Source organism: Curcuma longa, chromosome 6 (genome assembly GCF_044706935.1).
Source record: "Curcuma longa cultivar G26 ecotype Majalengka, Jawa Barat chromosome 6, ITB_CL_G26_1.1, whole genome shotgun sequence".
NCBI classification, from domain to species: domain Eukaryota; kingdom Viridiplantae; phylum Streptophyta; class Magnoliopsida; order Zingiberales; family Zingiberaceae; genus Curcuma; species Curcuma longa.
The window spans coordinates 5,011,130-5,031,936 of NC_133866.1; the positions used below are offsets into that span (position 1 = coordinate 5,011,130).

General features: G+C 38.5%; 5 protein-coding genes across 5 annotated transcripts; 1 reads left to right on the forward strand and 4 right to left on the reverse strand.

Moving 5' to 3' along the window:
* Positions 1–2,466: 2,466 nt before the first annotated feature.
* On the forward strand, positions 2,467–7,729 carry LOC141830888 (coronatine-insensitive protein homolog 1b-like). Its single transcript, XM_074718335.1, has 3 exons — positions 2,467–3,226; positions 6,187–6,664; positions 6,747–7,729. The coding sequence occupies exons 1-3, from the start codon at positions 2,742–2,744 to the stop codon at positions 7,530–7,532; spliced, it is 1,749 nt and encodes a 582-aa protein (XP_074574436.1). The 5' UTR covers positions 2,467–2,741; the 3' UTR covers positions 7,533–7,729.
* A 3,291-nt stretch (positions 7,730–11,020) lies between these two features.
* LOC141830900 (mitochondrial uncoupling protein 1-like) lies at positions 11,021–14,178 on the reverse strand. The gene is made up of 9 exons (XM_074718347.1): positions 14,078–14,178; positions 13,682–13,897; positions 13,513–13,591; positions 13,275–13,408; positions 13,098–13,196; positions 12,902–13,006; positions 12,163–12,237; positions 11,327–11,413; positions 11,021–11,175 (listed from the first exon to the last, which is right to left on the reverse strand). The coding sequence occupies exons 1-9, from the start codon at positions 14,156–14,158 to the stop codon at positions 11,134–11,136; spliced, it is 918 nt and encodes a 305-aa protein (XP_074574448.1). The 5' UTR covers positions 14,159–14,178; the 3' UTR covers positions 11,021–11,133.
* Positions 14,179–15,848: 1,670 nt separating this feature from the next.
* On the reverse strand, positions 15,849–16,789 carry LOC141830810 (17.3 kDa class I heat shock protein-like). Its single transcript, XM_074718238.1, has one exon. It carries the CDS (start codon positions 16,745–16,747, stop codon positions 16,061–16,063), a length of 687 nt encoding a protein of 228 aa, XP_074574339.1. The 5' UTR covers positions 16,748–16,789; the 3' UTR covers positions 15,849–16,060.
* Positions 16,790–17,978: 1,189 nt separating this feature from the next.
* On the reverse strand, positions 17,979–18,606 carry LOC141830590 (17.3 kDa class I heat shock protein-like). The gene has a single exon (XM_074717993.1). The coding sequence runs from the start codon at positions 18,582–18,584 to the stop codon at positions 18,096–18,098; it is 489 nt and encodes a 162-aa protein (XP_074574094.1). The 5' UTR covers positions 18,585–18,606; the 3' UTR covers positions 17,979–18,095.
* A 259-nt stretch (positions 18,607–18,865) lies between these two features.
* On the reverse strand, positions 18,866–20,412 carry LOC141830347 (uncharacterized). Its single transcript, XM_074717789.1, has 5 exons — positions 20,124–20,412; positions 19,802–20,035; positions 19,410–19,725; positions 19,232–19,336; positions 18,866–19,148 (listed from the first exon to the last, which is right to left on the reverse strand). The coding sequence occupies exons 1-5, from the start codon at positions 20,376–20,378 to the stop codon at positions 19,000–19,002; spliced, it is 1,059 nt and encodes a 352-aa protein (XP_074573890.1). The 5' UTR covers positions 20,379–20,412; the 3' UTR covers positions 18,866–18,999.
* Positions 20,413–20,807: the final 395 nt, after the last annotated feature.

Below are 20,807 nucleotides of genomic sequence, written 5' to 3' on the forward strand. Positions count from 1 at the left end.
TAATCAATAAAATTTTATATGTAGTAATTATAAGTAAAAAATTGTTAAAATAAATAAATATTATCTAACTCAACAACTAATCAAATAAATTCTAAAATATAAAAGTATCAAACAATCAAATGAATCAAGTAAATGAATTAACTTAAATAACTATTCAATAATTTTATTTATTTTAAGTTTGATTCAATTTGACTCGATTATCTTATTAAATAAATTTAAATAATATATATTTAGCCAGGCTTGCTTAATTTTATTCAGAATTGGAAAGTGAATAGAAATTATTTCACTTTTATAAAAGTTAATAGGTAACAAAAACAAAAATATACAAAAATTAACTTTAAAAAACAATACAAATAAAAAAGAAGCTAAGAAAATAATAAAATATAAACTCTTTGAGTTAAATAATTTGATAGCTTTTCAATCCTTATTTTTAGCCCTTGATCACATTTTGATAGAGGTGTCAATTTGAATAGGTTAGATCGAGTTGAGTCAAATCAAAGTAAAAAAAAAAATTTAATTCAAATATGAACTCAACCTACTCATATAACTCGACCAATCCAAATAATCAAGAATTTTTTTTTACTATTTTTCTTGATAATTTTTCATTTTTATCTTAATACTTCATTGCTTTCATGCTCACATTTTGCTAAAACATTTTTAATTTTCAAAATAAATTTTGATTTAACATTAAAAAACTCATAAGTCCTAAGTTTAGGTCAACTCAAACTTAATTTAACTCCCAAAATCCTCCAATCAAAATTCAGAACCCCCTGATTCAAACCTGATAATTTTCGAATTGACTCGAGTCAAGTAGGTTCATTTTTGACACACAACATTTTCGTTCAATTTAACTATTTTGAAAATTATTATGATTATATTTGCCATTAGTCAATTAATTAATCTTATTGAAGCTTCTAAAATGTTAACTATTCCATTGTAACTACATAATTATTTCATTAGTTGACTTAATCCTACAAGTAAATTAAGCGAGTTTATTATACTTGTTACTAATTGAACAAGGAGACAACTCCTACAACTAATAAAAGTTAATCGTATTGATTAAACATGAAATCTCATAGCAAAAAAGTTAATTTTTTTAATAATTCAAAAATATCATAAAAGTTTATTATGTTCTTATTCTTTTTCTTTCCTTTCTTTGCTGGTCAAGTTGCAAATTAGTCGATGGGCTAATCTTAATTTATGTTTTGTTGGTCAAGTTGCAAATCTACTTGATAATTGAGTGGCGTATGTTTAAGCTCGCAATTAACTAAGCCATGTTGATCATTAAGATATCATTAATGACATTAATTAACATAAGCCGCTCACGGTTCTTTATTATAACAATATTATTTAAATGATTTTCGAAAAGTCAAATCATGAGCAAGTTTAACTAAATTTCTAATTCGAACTTATTTACTAGTGTTGTTTATTCATCTTGAATTTTTATTTATTTATAAATTGTATTTTTTAAATATTATTCATGAAGAATTCATTATGCTATTTGTGAATATTAATAAGTAGAATATATTTATTTAATTTAATAAATTAATTTTTAATATTAACTTTAATGGACCGGAATCAGACCGGGTTCAACTTTGAAATTGTTAAATTAATAGATTAGGGAATTTAATTGCCCAAAATTCTCAAAATACTCGATTTTTGAGGGTGTAACTACGAAATTAGAACACAAACTTTTCAGTTTAGCCCTTAGAAATTTACATCGCGGTGGGCCCGAGCCGTTACACGTCACTATTTACCTCCACCAAGGGATGTGGCTTCTGGGGTCCCACCCGCTCTGTTCTCGCTTATCCAATCCACGAACATACCCACTTCCAAAACTCGAAACAAAAAAATCTCGACATACCATTTATTTTTTTTTTATTTTTTGCAGATTTAAATTTTAAGTTAAATGGTTCTAATCATAAACGGCATTCCACTAATTCAAACGATATATTTTATTTATTAAAAAGAGATATTCCAGTGCTCACGTTCGAACAGAGGGGCCCACCCTGGGACCCACCTACCTACATCGGCATGCGAACTGGCTTCGCCGATCCGTTCTCTCACTTTGTTTTCACGTACGCGCTTTCGAGCGCACCCGAGATCCCGGAGGCCCTGTGGGCGGACACGTCATTCAGTAAAAAGTGGGACCTATGTGAATTTCCCAATAACTTTCGTCACCCGCACGTACCCGTTAAAAAAGAAAGTAAACGCAACAAAATGCGATACGCTTACGGAACACTACCGGTAGAAAGTAGCGTGGTGTCCTCCGACCGTCCGACAGGCCAAACCTGGAGCGGATCATGCGAAACCACGGAGAGCGGTGAACGAGAGGGCGGTAACCACACCGCACAGTGCGATGGCTAAGCACTTTCTGGACTGGTATTAGCTCGCTAATGTTGATAATTAAGATGACTTTATCTTCCTCCGCTAATATAAAAGTCTGCCACTCGAGTTTAGGGCTGATACTCTTCGAGGAAGGCTGCGCCGGCTGTCGCCGCTCGCTCCGGTGAGGCCTCGATCCTTCGCGCAGCAGAAGGCTCGTGTTTCTCGGTTATCGCAAGTTTTGGGTTGAAGAGAAGAGGAAAGAAGGCTCGGATTTGGTAGTTTGGTCTGCTAGTTGTGCGTGGTCGTGTTGTTCGGGATCGGGAGGGAGGTTGTCGATCCGTCGGAATAGATGGAAACGGCGGCGGGGGGTTCTAGGTAGCGGATCTGGTGGTGGAGGCTGTTCTTGTGGAGCGATGTCGGCACGGACGTTGAACCGGGTTATGAGCTTCGGGATATCGGACTTGGCGTTAGAGTTCGTGCTGGGGTATGTGGACGACCCTCGGGATCGGGAGGCCGTCTCGCTGGTCTGCAAGAAGTGGAACCAGATCGACGCCCTCTCGCGGAAGCACGTCACCATCGCCATCTGCTACTCCACCAGCCCTGGCCGGCTGCGGAGGAGGTTCCCCAACTTGGAGTCGCTGCAGCTCAAGGGCAAACCCCGGGCCGCCATGTTCAATCTCATACCCGAGGACTGGGGCGGCTATGTCGGCCCCTGGATAAGGGAGATCGCCGAGGCTTTCAATTGCCTGAAGTCGCTCCACCTCCGGCGTATGATAGTCAAAGATGAGGACATACGCGTCCTCGTCAAGGCTAGAGGCCATATGCTCGAATCGCTCAAGCTCGATAAGTGCTCTGGATTGTCGACAGATGGCCTCCTTCTGGTTGCGCGTTCCTGCAGGTACATAGTCTTTCGCACGATTGGCATTTATTGCCCTTTCTTGCCTTTCTAATAACTGGGCACATCTTGTGTGCGATGCTTGTGCTTATCTGTATGAATTTTCTCTTTCATCTTGCTTGGTAACTGCTGCAAAATCCTATCTTCCACCCTTGTAGCAGAACATCATGCTCTAAAAATCCGTTTCTTTGAGAATATTTGGATCTCAAATTGTAATGGCGAAACCCTTAGTGAAGTGTGCTAGATGTTCGCAGAAGAGACTTCAGAACATTTTTTCCACCAAATAGCACTGTACTTTTATTCTCAACCTCTTTATATATTGTTTTCGTTCTGATATAGATGGCAATTACATATATCCAACAAACTGACATGGAACTTAAGGACATTAAAGATAAGGTTAATGGAAGAAAGAATTGAAACGGCCTTTTAATGGCCTCTTTTAATATATGCTTTATGGTTTGATTCTTAAGTCCTTATCTTGCCAAATCGTTATTTAGTCGAGCGGTGATATGATTCTCACACATCCATGAGTCCTAATAATTATCAAAATAAGAAATAATTAAAAGAAGAATTAACTTTTCCTGTAGCAATAATATTGCAAATGTGGATTTACATCTGCCAGGCTGAGAAATATTCATGTGTGCTTAAATTAGTTTCTCAGTATGTTGCTAAGATTTTGTAGAAAAGCATCTTCACCTAGATTAAATTACCTTATTTTGTGTTTCAAAATTGAAATGCTTGTTCTTTCTGTCTTTGGTAGGTTGTTATGGTTCTCTGAGAACTTTTATATATGGTAATCATCCATTTATTTTCTTATAATACCTGAAGTTCCTAGGCTTTAATTTTCAAATAAACTTCTTTTGTTACTGGATTTATAGTCTCTTTTATGTCTTGACTCGTTTTTAGTAATAAGCAAGGTTTTCTGGTTATAGAGCATGTTCAAATAGATTTTACTGTGAAATGCGGTTAGCTAGCATACACTATGTTGCATGTATCTATCATTTAGTAAATCCTCTGTTTTCTTATCTTGAGACTCTTCCAGCAAACAGTTTTCAGTTTAGTTTCCTGTCATTATTGGAGCACTTTTTTTTTGTAAACCATGTATAGTAAAATAAGTATTCTTATTGAGTTCAGGTTGAGATAGTGTTTTGGATAGGTTTATCAGCATCTGGCCATGGATTGGGTTGGTGGGTGGCCAATAAAATGGTTATGTGGATTGGCTTAGTAGGCTCATACAACTTCTCTTTGGTTGAATTTGGGTATATTTATGCAGAAAGATAAAAGAATCAAGTCTTTGGCTTTGATATTTGGGTAATAATAGGTGTTTGGGCATCTATAACTTTACATGTATCTGACTTGTTACAGTGTACTACTTTTCACTTTATGAGTTAGCTAATCCACTTGGAACCACATGGTATAGCTATTAAGTAATTCCTTGTTCATTCCTTCATTTGATTGTAGGTTTTGTTTTTGGGCTCAACCCAAAAGACCTTATTCCAATAGAGACATCTTCTATCTTATAAACCCATGATTCAGGAGCCCCCCAATCATTATCCTTTGTTTTTTTCGTGAGGGTCCCCACATGGTTCACATAGACTATACTCTGATACCACTATAAGGTCCAATTGGGTCTAAACCCTTATGGTTTTGTTTTTAGACTCAACCCAAAAGATCTGATTCCAATAGAGATATCTTCCATCTTATAAATGCATGATCTTTTCCATATATTTATAATGTGAGACTTTGATTGTATCTCAACATTGATGTCTTAAGAAAATTAGGGATTGTTGCACTATATCGTCTTCCGTACCTATAAGAAAAATAATAGAATTTAACAAGAAATACAACTATTTAGAGGTTGCAATTACAAATTGAACTTTGAATATTAATGTAACATAGGTTGAATTAAAAGTCATTATGTTGTTTCTGTCTTGATGATTTTATCAATGGTAATTGATTTTTTTTCCTTGTATCACTGTTTTTTTATTTGACACTTATAACCTATAAATTCAAAAATTATTATAAAAATGACAGCATTAAATGGAAAGCAAGACAAATATTGTGCCAAAAAATGAATAAAAGTAACAGACGTCAGAAGAAATATATATAACAATTATAATATGAGTCAAGGGCCTAAGGAAGTTCTCTGGTTTCTTGATCTCTTTGGTTATCTAGATGGTGTTCTGAAATCAGTAAAACAAAGTGTGGATTCTCTTTGGACTCTTAGGGACAACTTCCTAAATACACTAGACAGTCTCTTTGTTAAAGTAGTCCGTGTAGCTTTCTTTTCAATTCCTGTATAAGAGTCTGCTTACTTAGAAGATACAAGGGAAAAGAGGAAAAGTGACCAAAAGATGTATAAATGTTGGAGCTCTATATGTAATTTTGTGAGTCTTTTCCTCCTCTCCATCATATCGCTCAGCCAAGTAAACCTTTCCTAAATGATTCATTTTAGGTGTATCGAGTTCATCCATCCTTTTATGCGCCACTATCCATTACTCACGTATGCATGGATGCATATTCTGGTTTTCATTAAGACATGAAAAGCAATGCAGACTCAAAATAGTTTTTGCTTGTCTGCTATTAATCATAGATGACTTGTGGAAAATACACATTTTGGTGCAACGAATGTATCCATAAAAAGTTATTTTGTAACCAAGATATAAGATACAAGGGAGTAAACACATGAACATATTATTTTACTATTTGCATATTTGACAGACAGCATGCACTGTCAGAATATAACATGCACTATATATGCTATTATATCTATGCCTGCATGTAAGATATTGCACTGGATAATTTTATTTCTGTTTGTTGGCTGCTGCTGACCCTCCTTCACCTGCAAATTTTGAGGCAACCTTTGACTTCAGGATGAATTTTTATTTTACACAACATATCTATGTGTTGACATTTTAGACCATCATTTGATGGCTTAATAAATTCCATGTACTACATTGCAGATGCCTCAGAATATTGTCTCTGGAAGAAAGCTCAATTTCTGGAAATGATGCCAAATGGATCCATGAGCTAGCTGTCAATAACAGTGTACTTGAGACTTTGAATTTCTATATGACTGATCTCAGAGTTGCACCTGAGGACCTCAAGTTACTTGCTAAGAATTGCAGGTCCTTGGTTTCTTTGAAGATCAGCGAATGTGACATCTCCGATTTAGTTAGTTTTTTCCGAATTGCAACAAAATTGGAGGAGTTTGGCGGGGGGTCATTTAATGATCAAGTTGGAGATCTTGATAAGTATAAGAAGATTCAGTTTCCTCCCAAGTTATGCTGTGTAGGTCTCATCTTTATGGGGAAGAATGAGATGGAAATATTATTTCCATTTGCTGGGGCACTTAAGAAGCTTGATTTACAGTATACATTTCTCAGCACTGAGGATCATTGTCAGTTAATCCAGCGTTGCCCAAACTTAGAAGTTCTTGAGGTAGTGAACACCACCCATCCTGTTTCACTTAATTTCTCAACTTCTCTATACTGTAGTTACATTAACTCGTTTTCCTTGATAGGTGAGGGATGTGATTGGAGATAGAGGATTAGAGGTCGTTGCACAGACATGTAAGAAGCTCAGAAGGCTAAGGATAGAGCGAGGGGATGATGACCAAGGTCTGGAGGATGAACAGGGATGTGTTTCCCAAGATGGCCTATCATCTCTAGCACAGGGATGTCTTGAATTGGAATACCTGGCAGTATATGTATCTGACATCACAAATGCAGCTCTAGAGTGTCTAGGCACTTACAGCAAAAACCTCTGTGATTTTCGTCTTGTTTTACTCGATAGAGAACAGAGGATAACAGATTTGCCACTTGACAATGGGGTTCGAGCTCTGCTGAAGGGTTGCACCAAGATCAGAAGATTTGCCCTCTATCTGAGACCTGGTGGACTCTCCGATGTCGGGCTTGGTTACATCGGGCAGTACAGTAACAACGTGCGGTGGATACTCATGGGTAATGTCGGTGAATCTGACCGAGGGTTGCATCAGTTTTCGCAAGGGTGTCCGCGCCTACAGAAGCTAGAACTGAGGAGCTGCTGCTTCACTGAGCGTGCTCTGGCCATGGCTGCTCTGCGTCTGCCTTCTTTGAGATACCTGTGGGTGCAGGGTTATGTGGCATCCCCTTTAGGCACTGACCTTTTACTCATGGCACGCGCCTTCTGGAACATAGAATTCATACCTCCAAAACATGGAGACAGACGAGGTAACATAGAGAGCCAGGCACAGATTCTCGCTTACTATTCCCTCGTCGGAAAACGAGTTGACTGTCCTGATTCGGTGATTCCGTTGTACCCAGTCTGAGCATCACACACCATTCCTCTCATCAGTTTTCTTTTCTCCTACTTAATCGTTGATTATAATTGATGGTGGCTTTAGTGATGAACATGTGTATATGTGGTCTGTATCATGCCGATAATTCGAGCAGCCAGTACTGTAATAAGCTGTCTTTGTGAGCCTATAATTAAAAGAGTTATGTGAACTTTGTTGCTTTCTGATTAGCTTAACATGAGTTAGATGCTGATTCAGCTCTGTCCATTTCTATCTTGGCGATCTCTATCGATCTTAATTTCCACCAAAATGAAGCCAGGAGAAATTTATCTTGCAGGTACTAAATTCATTTATTTTTGTATGTTTAATTCTTATTTGCTTTACCATGTTTGTTGAAATGCCCAAGTGAAATTGCCTTTTCGTTTGCTATGTAAATCAAAACTTGATTTCATTTATGAGCATTTCCATGCTTGCAGTGTGCTGAAATGTAGGGAGTATTAAATAATCAAATTAATTTTTTGATCATGATAAAGGATTTAAATTAAGATTGTGATGTGTATTAACAAGCTAAAGTTGAGTGTGTAGGTAGTAAAGAAAAAGTCTTAAGTTGAGATTGAATAAAGAAGTCATAGTCTGTAGGATAAGTAAAGAAGTTCTAATTTATAGGATCAGGTAAAGAAGTTCTAATTAGGAATACTGGGCAGGAAGACTTGGCATATCAAAGCACCAGACAAGAAATTTAGACGGATCAGTGGACTGAACATCTAGCGGGTCGATACGTCAACGAGGATCGAGCATCGAAGGAAGTCCTAGAAGTCGAGGATCGGATATTGAGCAAAAGTCCTAATCAAATCTAGAGGATCGGATGATTGGCAGAAGATAATCTCGTCTGAGAGGAGTAGGTGAGAACGCACTCCTTTGAAGGAAATAGTAAATGTCGATCTAATTTAGGATTTCATTAGAAATTTATAAATTAAGAAGACAATTGAAAAACTATTCAATTTTAATTTTTTATAAAATATATTTTTTATTAATCATGTGATGCAAGGAAATTAAGGAATCGAAATTTTGAATTTCGAAAGTCCCTATTTGGATCTGGGCGATCGGACGGTCTAAGCGCCCAAAAAGGATCCAGATGCCTAGATGTCAGTTGAATAGACCAATGAAGCACATGAGATAGCAAATTAGGAATGGCCAAAGACACTTCAACTTTTAGGTGCCCTGAAGGTTCTAGCCGCCCAGAGAAGGATAAGATATAGTGTAGTCAAAGTTGATTTGACAATCTCCACGTCAACATTCTAGATGCTCGGAGATGCTAAGTCAACGTCGAAATCGAATCAATGAGTTGACATGGAGGCATCCGGAAGAAGTTCCAAGCACTCGGATAAATCGATAAAAGAAGCTATGTGGAGGAACCCTATATAATCAATCTACACTAACTTCACGGCCATTATGCACGCGAACGAAGCATTCGAGATCTCATCGTAGCGTCGAAAAATTGCACCACGGCGCCGCCATAATGGATTTGCTACAGGAATCGACTAGTGGGAAAGAAAACACGAGTTCAATGAACAAAGCAATGGACTCAAAACACGGCCTTGGCCGTTGAATCTCGAGTCAATCCGAATGGTCTGCAACAAAGGAAAGATCCGAACTTTAGATTTGTTGTTTTCTTCTTCATTGACTGACAGAAATCAAGAACAGCAGAAAGAGGATCAAATTTCGAAATCACAGAAATCAAGAAGAACATCATCAGATTTCCCGGAGGAGAAGAGGATTTGAGTTGCAAAGGCGAGACCTTTCCTCCTCTTCCTCTCTCAAAACTTCGAAGTTTGATCGAAACTTCAGATACTTGCAAACATTTTTCCCTCGATTATTGACAGAAAAGGATGAGATTTCATTTCACAGAGAAGAAGAGGATTCGGATACAAAGACGACGAGGCGCTTCCTCCTCCGCTCCCAAAAGATCAAAACTTTAGAAACTTGGGGAATTTTTCTCTTCGATCATTGAGAGAAAACAAGAACAGGCCGAGATTTTTTTCCTCTTCCGCTCTCAAAAGATCAAAACTTTAGACACTTTTTTCTTCGATCATTGAGAGAAAACAAGAAGAAGAGGATGATATTTCACAGAGAAGACGGGCATTCAGACGCAAAGATGAGACCTTTTCTTTCATCCTCCTCTTCGTCTCTCTGACACAGAGAAGGAAGGAGAAGGGAGATGTTCTCAGGAGCGCCTCAATATTCTATGCCTTCCTCCTTTTCTCCTCTCTTTTCTTTCTCTTGAGGGAAGGAAAAGGCGGGAGTGGGCCGCCATGGCAAATCTAACTCTTGGTGGAGCTTGAGGCCACTAAAGCAAACGGAGACGGATCCAAAGTAGTCGCCAGGAAATCTTTCTGAGGCAGGCGTAAGGGATGGAGCAGATTAAATTGGCGTTCGTAAGGGATTAAATGAGTAAATTACGGCGTCGCTGTTTGGAATTAATATTATTATGTATAATAATATTTAGTATTATTTAGTATTATCTTTACTCAATTGTCATTATGTATAATTATCCAATTACCATAAAGTATTATTTAGTAGTGTTATCTTCCATTTAAATTTTAAATCGATCAAACCGTTATAACAACTACTATTCATAATTATTATATCATGAATTTCTATCAACATTGAATAAATTAAATATATATATTATAATAATTATAAAATTATTATAAGACACCCAATCGATTTAAAAATTAGATATGAAATAACAACACTGAATAATATTGAAGAATGGTTGAGTAATTTTACACAAATAATTTGATCGATTCAAAAATTAAATAAAAAATAATAATAATGAATTAAAATATTAAAGGAAACGCCTTTTTAATTAAAAAGTCAAAATAAGATGTCTTGATGATTTAAATAAAACAACACTTTCTTGATGTTTGCATCACTATTTTTTTTAACAATTCAGATGTTTAAATTTCATCCCAATAATTATGAAAGTAAATATTTTTTCCAAAGTATTACTACATTTATAAATGATTCTTTAAAATATTTTATCGACATCCCGTATAGCATCTTTTTAATTTTTTACTAAAAGACTATTTATATCTTTATATACTTTATTTTATTTAAAAGAGATGAAAGGGAGAGAGAATATAAAATAAATTATATTATATGATTTTTTTATAAAATTACACAAATAATATATAATTTTAATTTTTTTAATCTATCATATTTTATTTTTTTATTTATATTGGAATTTAGCAATATTGGAGTTGTTAAAATTAGTCAAAGGTAGTTTTGATTTAGTCAACTTGAGGCTTTTAATCATTTCTATTCGAATGTTTGGATGTTTTAAATTACAGTCGGCTCAAGGAAAAGGAGACATGATGAAAGGAACAAAGAAGAGCATCTTTCTTGTTAACCAACTATTATTAAAGAGAATGCCAAATTGTTTTTAAAACAAATTAACAAAAGTAATTATCAAAGCTTTGAGTTGATAATGACCAAAAAATATGAGCATTGATAAAATTTCAATGTTTAATCTCAAGAAAATCTAAAGAAATCACTCTGACCTTTGCTATAAATTGATGATTCTAATGCACTAATTCATGCTCATTTTATTCACCTGAATCTGGGCAGTGTATCAATGTTTAGATGGAACTTCTTTTGCAAATAGCTTTTTGACCTGCCCACAAACAATGAAATAGAAGAGAATCAAATTAGTGAGTGATTCATCATCAACTAGAGTAGAGTGTTCTTGCTGATATATGTATGCATTTTTACTTTTTAGATTGAATGTGCAAGCTTGAAATATGAAGATGAAGAATTGTCATTACCTGTTCCAAAGTCAAGAACATTACGACATTCCATGATCCTAGGCGACCGAAGTTCGGAAGGAAACCTTTATAAAAAGCCAAAGGTCCCTGCGAAAGACAAGGAAGAAAAAATAGTCAGTATTTCGTTTTGGCACAAGTTTATCGTTGCCATTGCCATTATGATCTTGCTATGGGAAAACCATTACTTCCTGCTAAATTGTATGTATGTTATGTTTCGTATCACCGACTATGAAAAATATACCGAGCATTGACATCTTGCTATCATTTTTCTCGTAAACAAGAAAAGGCTCTTCCAAATGATGCAAAATGAGATCCGTCACCCACTTAACGAAGAACATAGCATGACCCGAGAAGTAGTGGAATGACTTCAAGTGACTTGTTTACTTGGCTGGGAGAAAAGAGGGGAAGGAGGTAAAGGAACACAAAATTACACATGGGTTCATGTTCCTATCCCTCCACTTGAGTAAACATGTCAGCAATGTTGGAATAAATAGGGATGTTAAGCATCTAACATTTTGAATAAGCTACAGAGGAGCAGAAAACCAAGTAGTATCAGAACATCAACTAGTATCAAAGAAACTACAAAAAACTGATCATGGCATATAGTAAGTTTCACAAATCAACACCAGTATTATGGTTTGTCTTAGAGTATTGTTTATAGAAGCATTCTAGAGGTAATCCATCCAACTTGATTGACTTAATCAAAATTTTAACTCTAGCTAATAATACCATGCAAATATTTTATCATATGAATCACACAATGAAAGAAACTTTGCGTAAAGAAAACAAAATTAGATGTTTAATGAAAAGATAGAAGCATTAGGCATAAAGCGTACTTCATTTTTCATAGTCTTGACAAAACAATCGATAGTGCTTCTGTATGCTGAATCTCCCATCATTCTCGACTTAACCTACCAAAATACATTTCCAAAATGAGGATGAGATATATAGATAAGTTTCAAAGATATATACACTGATGATGCACCTTTTCTAATTACTTTTTCTATTTTATTCTTAGGAATATTTCAATGCTAGAATGCAACAATAATAACATGAACATGCATGTTCCAATTACTTGGGAACAGATTTATGGATCTCATCCCGCCATTACCAAGGATATTTAAATGGCTAAGATACTAAAAGAAAATATTTTTTACTGAGAGAACTAACAGAAGGTTGTTTCAAATATTACCGAAAGCAGTTTGATTGAAAAGGGTAGTAAGATAGGATAGAAAATCTTTTCATTTTTATTCATCAGTGTAGTGACTGTGAAACTATCATAGTGACGTACAGTTGATGCCCAAATTACATTTTAAACAACCGACCCTCCAGACACATCCTTTAAACCAAAGATTTAGTTAAAAGCTTAAAGGCTGTAATCTAATACTAGAAAAGAAATATTTAAATATTCAGAATCATGCTCACATTCTTTAGGCCATGTAGGCAAAATAACACTTTTATTTTGATAGATTCTGCAAAAATTCTAATTTCATCCTAATAGGAGAATGTCTGAACTGAAAGCATATTGATCGAATAAACTATAGAATGACTGAATTGACTGAATGAGAAACTGACCACATCAACAGGAGAACCGATACAAACAGCGAAAAATCCAGCACCTAGACCGGATAGCAGATGAGTAAAAACATTGTCTGTAAATCCAGGAATTTTCAGAATTGTCTGCACCAACAAATGCACAATTTAGATTCATTGAACTTCAATAGCAAATCAAGGATGAAACTTGGCCATGAGAAACAATCAGAAGCTTCACCTGCTTGACTTGATCATAACTAGCCAATTCAGCAGCATTTATAATGGCATTACGTGCAATATTAGGACCAATACCAGTCCAAAGAGCCCCAACTCCTTCCTAGATTGTAATATATAGAATAATATTCAGCTAGCAACATACTTGAGGTAATTAAGTCATAATCTCTTATGTCATTACCTGCCTGACAATTGTTGAGTAAGCATTCAGTGCTCCTGAATACCGTCTAGGTACGCCTGGTGGAAGCTTTCCTTCAGCTTGGAGACGCACTTTTACAAGATCAGTTGGATTTGCCACAGTGATCCCAAGTGCACCTAATTATATTGACCAAAAGATGTCACTCGTCTAGTCTATTTGCGAAGCAGTTATTCAAAGCAATATGATAATTGAATTGCATTCTCCGTTTACTCAAACACACCAGTTGTGAGTCCAGCAAGAATTTTCTTAGACAAAGGAATATCTCCCACATGATTCTCGCCGACATAGAAATTTTTAACCTGAAAATACAAGCAAAATAGAATCTTGTACCGACACAGAACAACAAAAGTGAAGCATCCAGCTATCTACAAAAGACATTTGAGGCTTACAGGATCATACAACCCGATTCGCAGCCCTCCATAAACACATTGACGATGCAGACCGGGAGCAATGCCTTTCCAGAGTGCCGTCGCACCTTCCTCCCTTGCAATGGTTGCGACAGTGCCCAGCATTCCTCTGTACTTCGGCATGGCTGCGGCATCCGCAGATGCTTGCTTCTGCAGCTGAAGCCTGACTTTTGCAGTGTCTAGAGGGATAGTGCAGATCTGAAATAAATACAAAACACGAAAAAAAATCGTTATGATCAAGAAGAAAGCTAACAACTTCAACCTAATCTATGATCCCCCAGCTTTCCCAATGTTCGGGCAGGAAGCAACCGTGAAGATCAAACGCGTAACAACCCTAAAAGCGAGATGGAACAAATGGGCGATCGTCCGATGACTTACCTCGGCGAAGCAGGCGGCGATGGCGCTGCTGGCAAACCTCCCCGCGAAGGAGATCTCGGTCTTGGAGCCGTGATCGCCCATAGCGGCAGCAGCGCAGCACAAACCCGTAAAGCTGGAAGAAGGCGAAGAGATTGATCGTTCGATTCAGGGTTTTTATAGCGAGGGATTTGGCGTCGAAGGTCATGTTTGATCTACCTAGGCGTTTACCTTCCATTTGATTGGAGAAAAGCGACGGCAGCGATTGGGACAGTAGGAAACTGCGTTGGGTAGTTGTGGGTAAAATGTAAAAATGGAAAGTTTCGGATAAAATTTAGCCTAGATAGCAACTGAATTTGAAAATATATCTCAGGGCGAATTGGTTAAGATAAAATAAAATTTAAAAAAAAATATTTCTTATCCTTTTTATCGATCAATTATAATTTTTTAATTTATCTTCTTATAAATAATTTTTTTTTATAAATAATTTTAAAATGGATCATGTGAAATCACTGGAACAATAAATTTTATTTTTTTTAAAAAAAAGTTTGAAAACAAATAAGTAATTTAATTAGTTACAGTTATTAAAATGACTTATTTTAACCTAAATTATATTAAAAAAAGCCTTAAAAAATTTTAATATTAAAAAGTCCCTACTTTAATAAAATTATACCGTTTAAAAATAACTTTAATTAAATTTACACCATTTTAAAATGGCATTGGTCCAAACTATTCTAAATAAAGTATTAAAAATTTAAAATAACTTTGGTCCAAACTACTCTAAAATAAAGCGACATCAAATTCCGTTTTAAAAGAATGCCACTTTAATTTCTACCAAAATTTTTTAGCTCAAACTCATCAAAATATTTTCTCAGCCAATTAAATAATTTTCTATAGAATGAAATATTATTTATGATATTGTCAACCATTAAAGCATAAAAACTAAAAATTGTTTTTATCATCATTTTGATATGAAATGGGTTCAAGAGAAAATATTGCTCTACAATAAAAATAAAAGCAAATAAGAATAATCATACCATTTTCTGTATAAAAATTTTCATATTTGATTATAAAAATAACATCTTGAATATTACTCTTTTGCAAAATCATCTCAACAATTATTCTTTAATTTGTTAAAAATATTTATTTTTCGATTTACTCAATAATAATTAAAAAATTAATGCTCCATTTTTCCATTAAAATTAGATGAACGTCTTTTTTCAATTAAAATCAAATTTATTTTTATTTTTAATTAAAATAATGAATATCTCCTTTTTAATTAAAATCAAATTTATTTTTAATTAAAATTTATTTTCATTTTTAATTAAAATCATGCTCAAATTACTCTCATCTTTACTCTTTTACAAAGACTACTTACACATTATAAAAACTACAAATTAATTTTTACACATCTTATTAAATTATATTCATTTAAAATAAAGTTACTGCATGTTTCCGATGCAGAAACTGCACGTACATGCATCTACTGGCATTTTAATCATAACGGATGACTATATAATTAAATTGCATTTATTAAATAAGCAATCTGATTTGACGTAGAACACTCAGTTAGCGAGTAAAGATCTTTGGTATTCGGAATGAAAGTGTGTGGATTACGAAAAGATCTTAGGTATTGGGAAGGGAGGTTAAGGAATCAGCAGTGAATATAGCGGAATAATTGGGATTTGATTGTGAGATCATTAAGAGTTTGGGGTGGAAATTGTCTAAGAATCCTGTTGGAGAACTCCCAAAATCGATTTATCCTTTTTGGATAAAGCACAGATCAGAGAAAGACAGAGTTCATGGAGTAAATCCGACATGTAAAACTCGAAAGATTTATACATAATAGCATCAAAAACAGTAACGAACTACTGATAGGCCAGTCAGACGGAAGAGAAGCCAGACAACAACCCTAAATCACAAAACGAAGAAGCTATGGGGAAAATAGACAAGCAGGCATTGTAGCGACGCAAAAAGGCTATGGGGAAACAAGTCAGAAGCTAGGAACTAACCGGAGATCTTGATCGACTTGCCGCTGGGCTTCTTGACCGGCTTCTTGGCCACTTCCTTGGGCACGGTGACCGTCAGCATTCTGTCCTTCATCGCGACCTTGACCTGATCCGCCTTGACGTTCGCTGGCAGGCGGAACCTGCGCAGGACCTCGCCGCTGTCGGTCTTCTTCCCGCGCGCGGCATGGTGCCTGGTGTCGGTCTTCTTCTCGCGCGCGACATGGTGCCTGGTGTCGGTGTTCTTCTCGAGCTCGAGACTGTGCCAGGTCTCGGTCTTTTTCTCGCGCTCCACGCGGTGCCACGTCTCGGTCGTCTTCTCGCGCTCCACGCGGTGCCAGGTCTCGGTCGTCTTCTCGCGCTCGACATTGAGCCGGGTGTCAGTCTTCTTCTCGCGCTTGCAGGTGCGCTGGCCGCTGATCTGGACGGCAGATGCCTCCACCTCGACATTGGCGCCCCTCTTGCGCCGGCCGGGGAGATCGGCCTTGGAGACGCGAGCTGCGCAGGTCTCCTTCCAGTCGACGCGGGCGTCCTCGACGACCGCGTAGGAGAGGTCAGAGTAGGAGGGGTCAGGGTAGAGGGGATCGAGGGGGCGGCTCCGCCGGGAGCCGGAGCCGAAGGAGTCGTCAAAGAAGGGATCGAGGCGGTTGCTCGGCCGGGAACCGAAGCCGAAGGGAGTGTTCGACATCGTGGCCGGATCGCCCGAAGAAGACAAAAAACCGCAGCAAGCAATGGGAGGCTTCTTATAGGATAAAGCTTCTGGAGAGTTCTACGCTTCGTCTTAAGCAGGGCTTCGAGAGAGTTCTAAAGTCTGGGCCGGGTTGGGCCGGAAATTTTAAATAGTTTGATAGCAATTCTTTTTTTTTCACGATAAAAAAATGTGCTTATTAATTTTTAAGAAATATTAAAATTGCATTGCCACTACCCTCACGCCACAAAACGACAGAAACCAAGGCGGCGGCAGCTCAGCACAAACCCGTAAAGCTGGAAGAAGGCGAAGAGATTGACCGTTCGATTCAGGGTTTTAATAGCGAGGGATTTGGCGCCGAAGGTCATGTTTCATCTACCTTCCGGTCTACCTTCCTTTAATTGGAGTAGCGAAGACAGCGATTGGGACAGTAGCAAAACGGCGTTGGGTAGTCGTGGGTATATCGTAATGGTCCCTTGTAGTTATCTATTGTACTGAGTCAGTAATAATTAATTAGATGAACGTCTCCTTTTTTTTATTAAAATCAAATTTGTTTTTAATTAAAATTTATTTTTATTTTTAATTAAAAGCAAATGAACGTCTCCTTTTAATTAAAATCAAATTGATTTTTAATTGAAACTTATTTTCATTTTAATTAAAATCAAATGAATTTCTCATCAATTATTGAAATTATTCTTATATTTAATTACTTATTAATTTCTTCACATTACATATTATAAAAACTACAAAATAATTTTTACACATCTGATTAAATTATATTCATTTAAAATATAATAAATATCATAAAATTTTTCATTTATTTATTAATTAATATAATATAATTATATTCATTGTATTTCTTTAACTAGTACTCAAAGTAGGCTACATTCTATCCACTGGCATTTTAATTACAACTGATGACAATATAATTAAATTGCATTTATCAAATAAGCAATCCGATTGGACATAGATCAGTCATTTAGCGACTAAAGATCTTTGTGAATGAAAGTGTGTGGATTATTACGATGAGATATTTTGGTATTGGGAAGGGAGGTTAAGGAATCAGCTGTGCATATAGCGGAATAATTGGGATTTGATTGTGAGATCATTAAGAGTTTGGGATGGAAATTGTCTAACAATCCTGTTGGAGAACTCCCAAAATCCATTCATCCTTTTCGGATAAAGCACAGATCAGAGAAACACAGAGTTCACGGAGTATATCCGACATGTAAAACTCGAAAGATTTGTACATTATTTATTAATAGCATCAAAAACAGTAACGATAGGTCACTCAGACGGCAAATCACGAAACGAAGAAGTAGCAATTAGGCAAGTTAGAAGCTGGGAACTAACCGGAGATCTCGATCGACTTGACGCTGGGCTTCTTGACCCCTTCCTTGGGCACGGTGACGGTGAGCACTCCGTTCTCCATCGCGGCCTTGACCTGATCCGCCTTGGCGTTCGCCGGTAGGCGGAACCTGCGCAGGAATTTGCCGCTGCTGCGCTCGACCCGGTGCCAGGTGTCGGTCTTCTCCTCGCGCTCGCGGGTGCGCTCGCCGCTGATCTGGAGGACAGATCCGTCCTCCACCTCGACCTTGACGTCCCCCTTGTGCAGACCGGGGAGATCGGCCTTGAAGACGTGAGCCTCGGGGGTCTCCTTCCAGTCGACGCGGGCGTCAGCGACAGCCGCGAAGGCAGAGTCGTCCCCGAAGCCGAAGCGGGGAAAGGAGAGGCGGGAGTCGAAGGGGAAGAACTCGAAGGCGTCGAAGGGGTCAAGGGAGAAGGGATCGAAGAGGCTGCTCCGCCGGGGACCGAATCCGAAGGGAGTGATCGACATTTTGGGGCCTGATCGCGTGAGGAAGAATCTTCGCCTCTTATAAAGAGTTCTACGGCTTCGTTTTAAGCTGGGCTTCTAGAGATTTCTAGAGCTTTCTTGGGCTTAAAAGATATGGGCCGGGTTGGGCCGGATATTTTTTTAAAAATCATTATTAATTTTTAAGAAATATTAAAATTGCATTGCATTAAGTAATTATTGAACAGAATTTATGGATTATTCTGCCACAAAACGACAGAAACCGTGGCTTCGATTGCACGCCACTACCCTGCGGAGCTCCCCGGCTTACCTCCGATCACCGGAAAACCACCGGCGCCGTCAAAAAAAAAACCAATATAAATTTCCTAGCAATGCTGAACCTTCTACTAAAGCTTTAACCTAATCACTGGTCACTACCAAAGCAGCCACTGGACGGAGGTCAGTAGGTCCACTCCTGCGGAAGGCCTGTCTCGTGAGCTCCTGCACCTACTGCTAGTGCTAATGGTGGGGAAGGCGACGGAGCGGTGAGCTTCTGGTAAGGCTTTCTGTGATGTGACATGACGGCGCTTCCTCGCCCGACAAAAGCATCTGACGAAGCAGAGACAGAAAAACATGTTTTTTTTAGGGTAAAGGTCGTGCAGTTTTGGGAGGTGAGGAGGTAAGGGAGTTACCGGAGTTGAGGAAGCCGCCGGTGAATCGAGGTGGAGCAGCGACGTTAACTATGTTTTGGTTCAATGCTTGTGCGACCTTTTCGGGCATGAAAACAGTCGAAAATCCTATTGGAAGAGCGAAAGAAAAGTATAATAATCGAGGAAGAGAATCTGAAGAGAATCGATGCGGGAGGTGTACCTGCGATTTTCTTCGCCTCGAGCTTGTTGCCGGCGGTGCGGGGGATGAACACGCCGGTGCCGACGGACTCCTTTCGACCAGTTGCGGCACCGAGGAACGCAGCGCGCATGCCGGAGGCTGGGAGCGAGGGGGGAGGAAGCGGCAGCAGTGATGGAGGGGGCTTCCTCAAGGGCGTCCAAGAGGAAACGGGGAGAGCTGGTGGTCGGCAGCGCCGGCTCTCCCCGTAAAATCCCCCGTCGGCGTTGGCTTTCTGATGCTTATGCCACGCCGCAGATAGCTGCTGCTTGACAGATTGTTGCCGACTCAAATGGTAGAACTACGAAAAAGGGGGCAAAAAGGAATGATGAGCTTTGATTCGGACAATGTGAGAAATCGACAAGCAGAACACTCACACGAGCAGCTTGTAGTTGTTCTTGGGGCGTGAGCACAGGTTTCTTAGGAGCTGTCGTCGCCGGCGACGTCTTGTTGCTCACGAGAAGAAATCCACGGTCGTGGAGGAAATCGCGGCAACCGATTTGACGAAGTCGTATTGCCTGCGCTGCAGCCTCGTGTAGCAGCAAATCACCGAGGTCGTTCCCCTTCCTCCACAGCTCCGTCGGCGACGACACAGCTGATCCAGCCATCGCCTTCATCCAAAACCGCCCCCAAATCGTGGGATAAAAGTCGAAATACATACAAGAAAGACGAAAAGGCATCTGAAGAAGTTCTTTCTACCTTCGATTTGTTTGCTGCATCAATGGCGCCGTCCAGATCGTCGTCCTGGAGAAAGCAATGAGCCATCTGCTTCGTGAGCCTGGACATGTGATCCTCGTCCTCCGTCTCGGCCACCGACTCGGCGAAGCCAAAAGGGATGCGTCTGATCTTCCCGCCGCCGGTGCCGCCTGTATCTGCTCCCCGATGAACGATCTCGTCGCAGAGGAACTCGGCGGGGAGCCAAACCTCTACGCTTTCGAAGAACTCCCTCGCCATCGCTTGCCGATCGCTCGCTCGAGCGGGCGAGATCGACGGCTTCCGCCTTGAGAAGGAAGAAGAGAGTGAGAGAGCGCGCGAGAAAAGATGAGGCGAAATTTGGGGGAGAAGGTTTTATTGACGCATGAATAGCCGCTCCCTCCCTCTCCCTCTCCCTCTCCTCCTCCCTCTCTAAATCTCTGTTTACTACGAAGGATAGATCATTAAAAGAAACTTAAGCTGACTATTTTTTCTTTACAGTAAACACCGTTTTAACATTCCATTGAAGTAAACAGAACCATAATCGATACTTGGCGCCAAAAAAAACATCTGGGAAATTTTGCATTTCCGCCCCTCTAAATTCGGCGTTTTACTTCTAGTACTACAACAAAATCCAAAAGGCAAAGAGCCAAAAACGGTGATGAGGTGGATGATTTTTACAATTCCGAG

Coding starts and splice junctions, on each gene's coding strand:
- LOC141830900 (XM_074718347.1), bottom strand. CDS start 14,158: ATGGGCGATCACGGCTCCAAGACCGAGATCTCCTTCGCGGGGAGGTTT. Junction 11,414..12,162: donor TCAAGACTATGAAAAATGAA/GTACGCTTTATG, acceptor TGTCTTTCGCAG/GGACCTTTGGCTTTTTATAA. Junction 11,176..11,326: donor TGTTCTTGACTTTGGAACAG/GTAATGACAATT, acceptor GTTTGTGGGCAG/GTCAAAAAGCTATTTGCAAA.
- LOC141830590 (XM_074717993.1), bottom strand. CDS start 18,584: ATGTCGATCACTCCCTTCGGATTCGGTCCCCGGCGGAGCAGCCTCTTC.
- LOC141830347 (XM_074717789.1), bottom strand. CDS start 20,378: ATGGCGAGGGAGTTCTTCGAAAGCGTAGAGGTTTGGCTCCCCGCCGAG. Junction 20,036..20,123: donor ATGCAGCAAACAAATCGAAG/GTAGAAAGAACT, acceptor TTTTGGATGAAG/GCGATGGCTGGATCAGCTGT. Junction 19,337..19,409: donor CGAGGCGAAGAAAATCGCAG/GTACACCTCCCG, acceptor CTCTTCCAATAG/GATTTTCGACTGTTTTCATG.
- LOC141830810 (XM_074718238.1), bottom strand. CDS start 16,747: ATGTCGAACACTCCCTTCGGCTTCGGTTCCCGGCCGAGCAACCGCCTC.
- LOC141830888 (XM_074718335.1), top strand. CDS start 2,742: ATGTCGGCACGGACGTTGAACCGGGTTATGAGCTTCGGGATATCGGAC. Junction 3,227..6,186: donor CTGGTTGCGCGTTCCTGCAG/GTACATAGTCTT, acceptor ACTACATTGCAG/ATGCCTCAGAATATTGTCTC. Junction 6,665..6,746: donor CAAACTTAGAAGTTCTTGAG/GTAGTGAACACC, acceptor TTTCCTTGATAG/GTGAGGGATGTGATTGGAGA.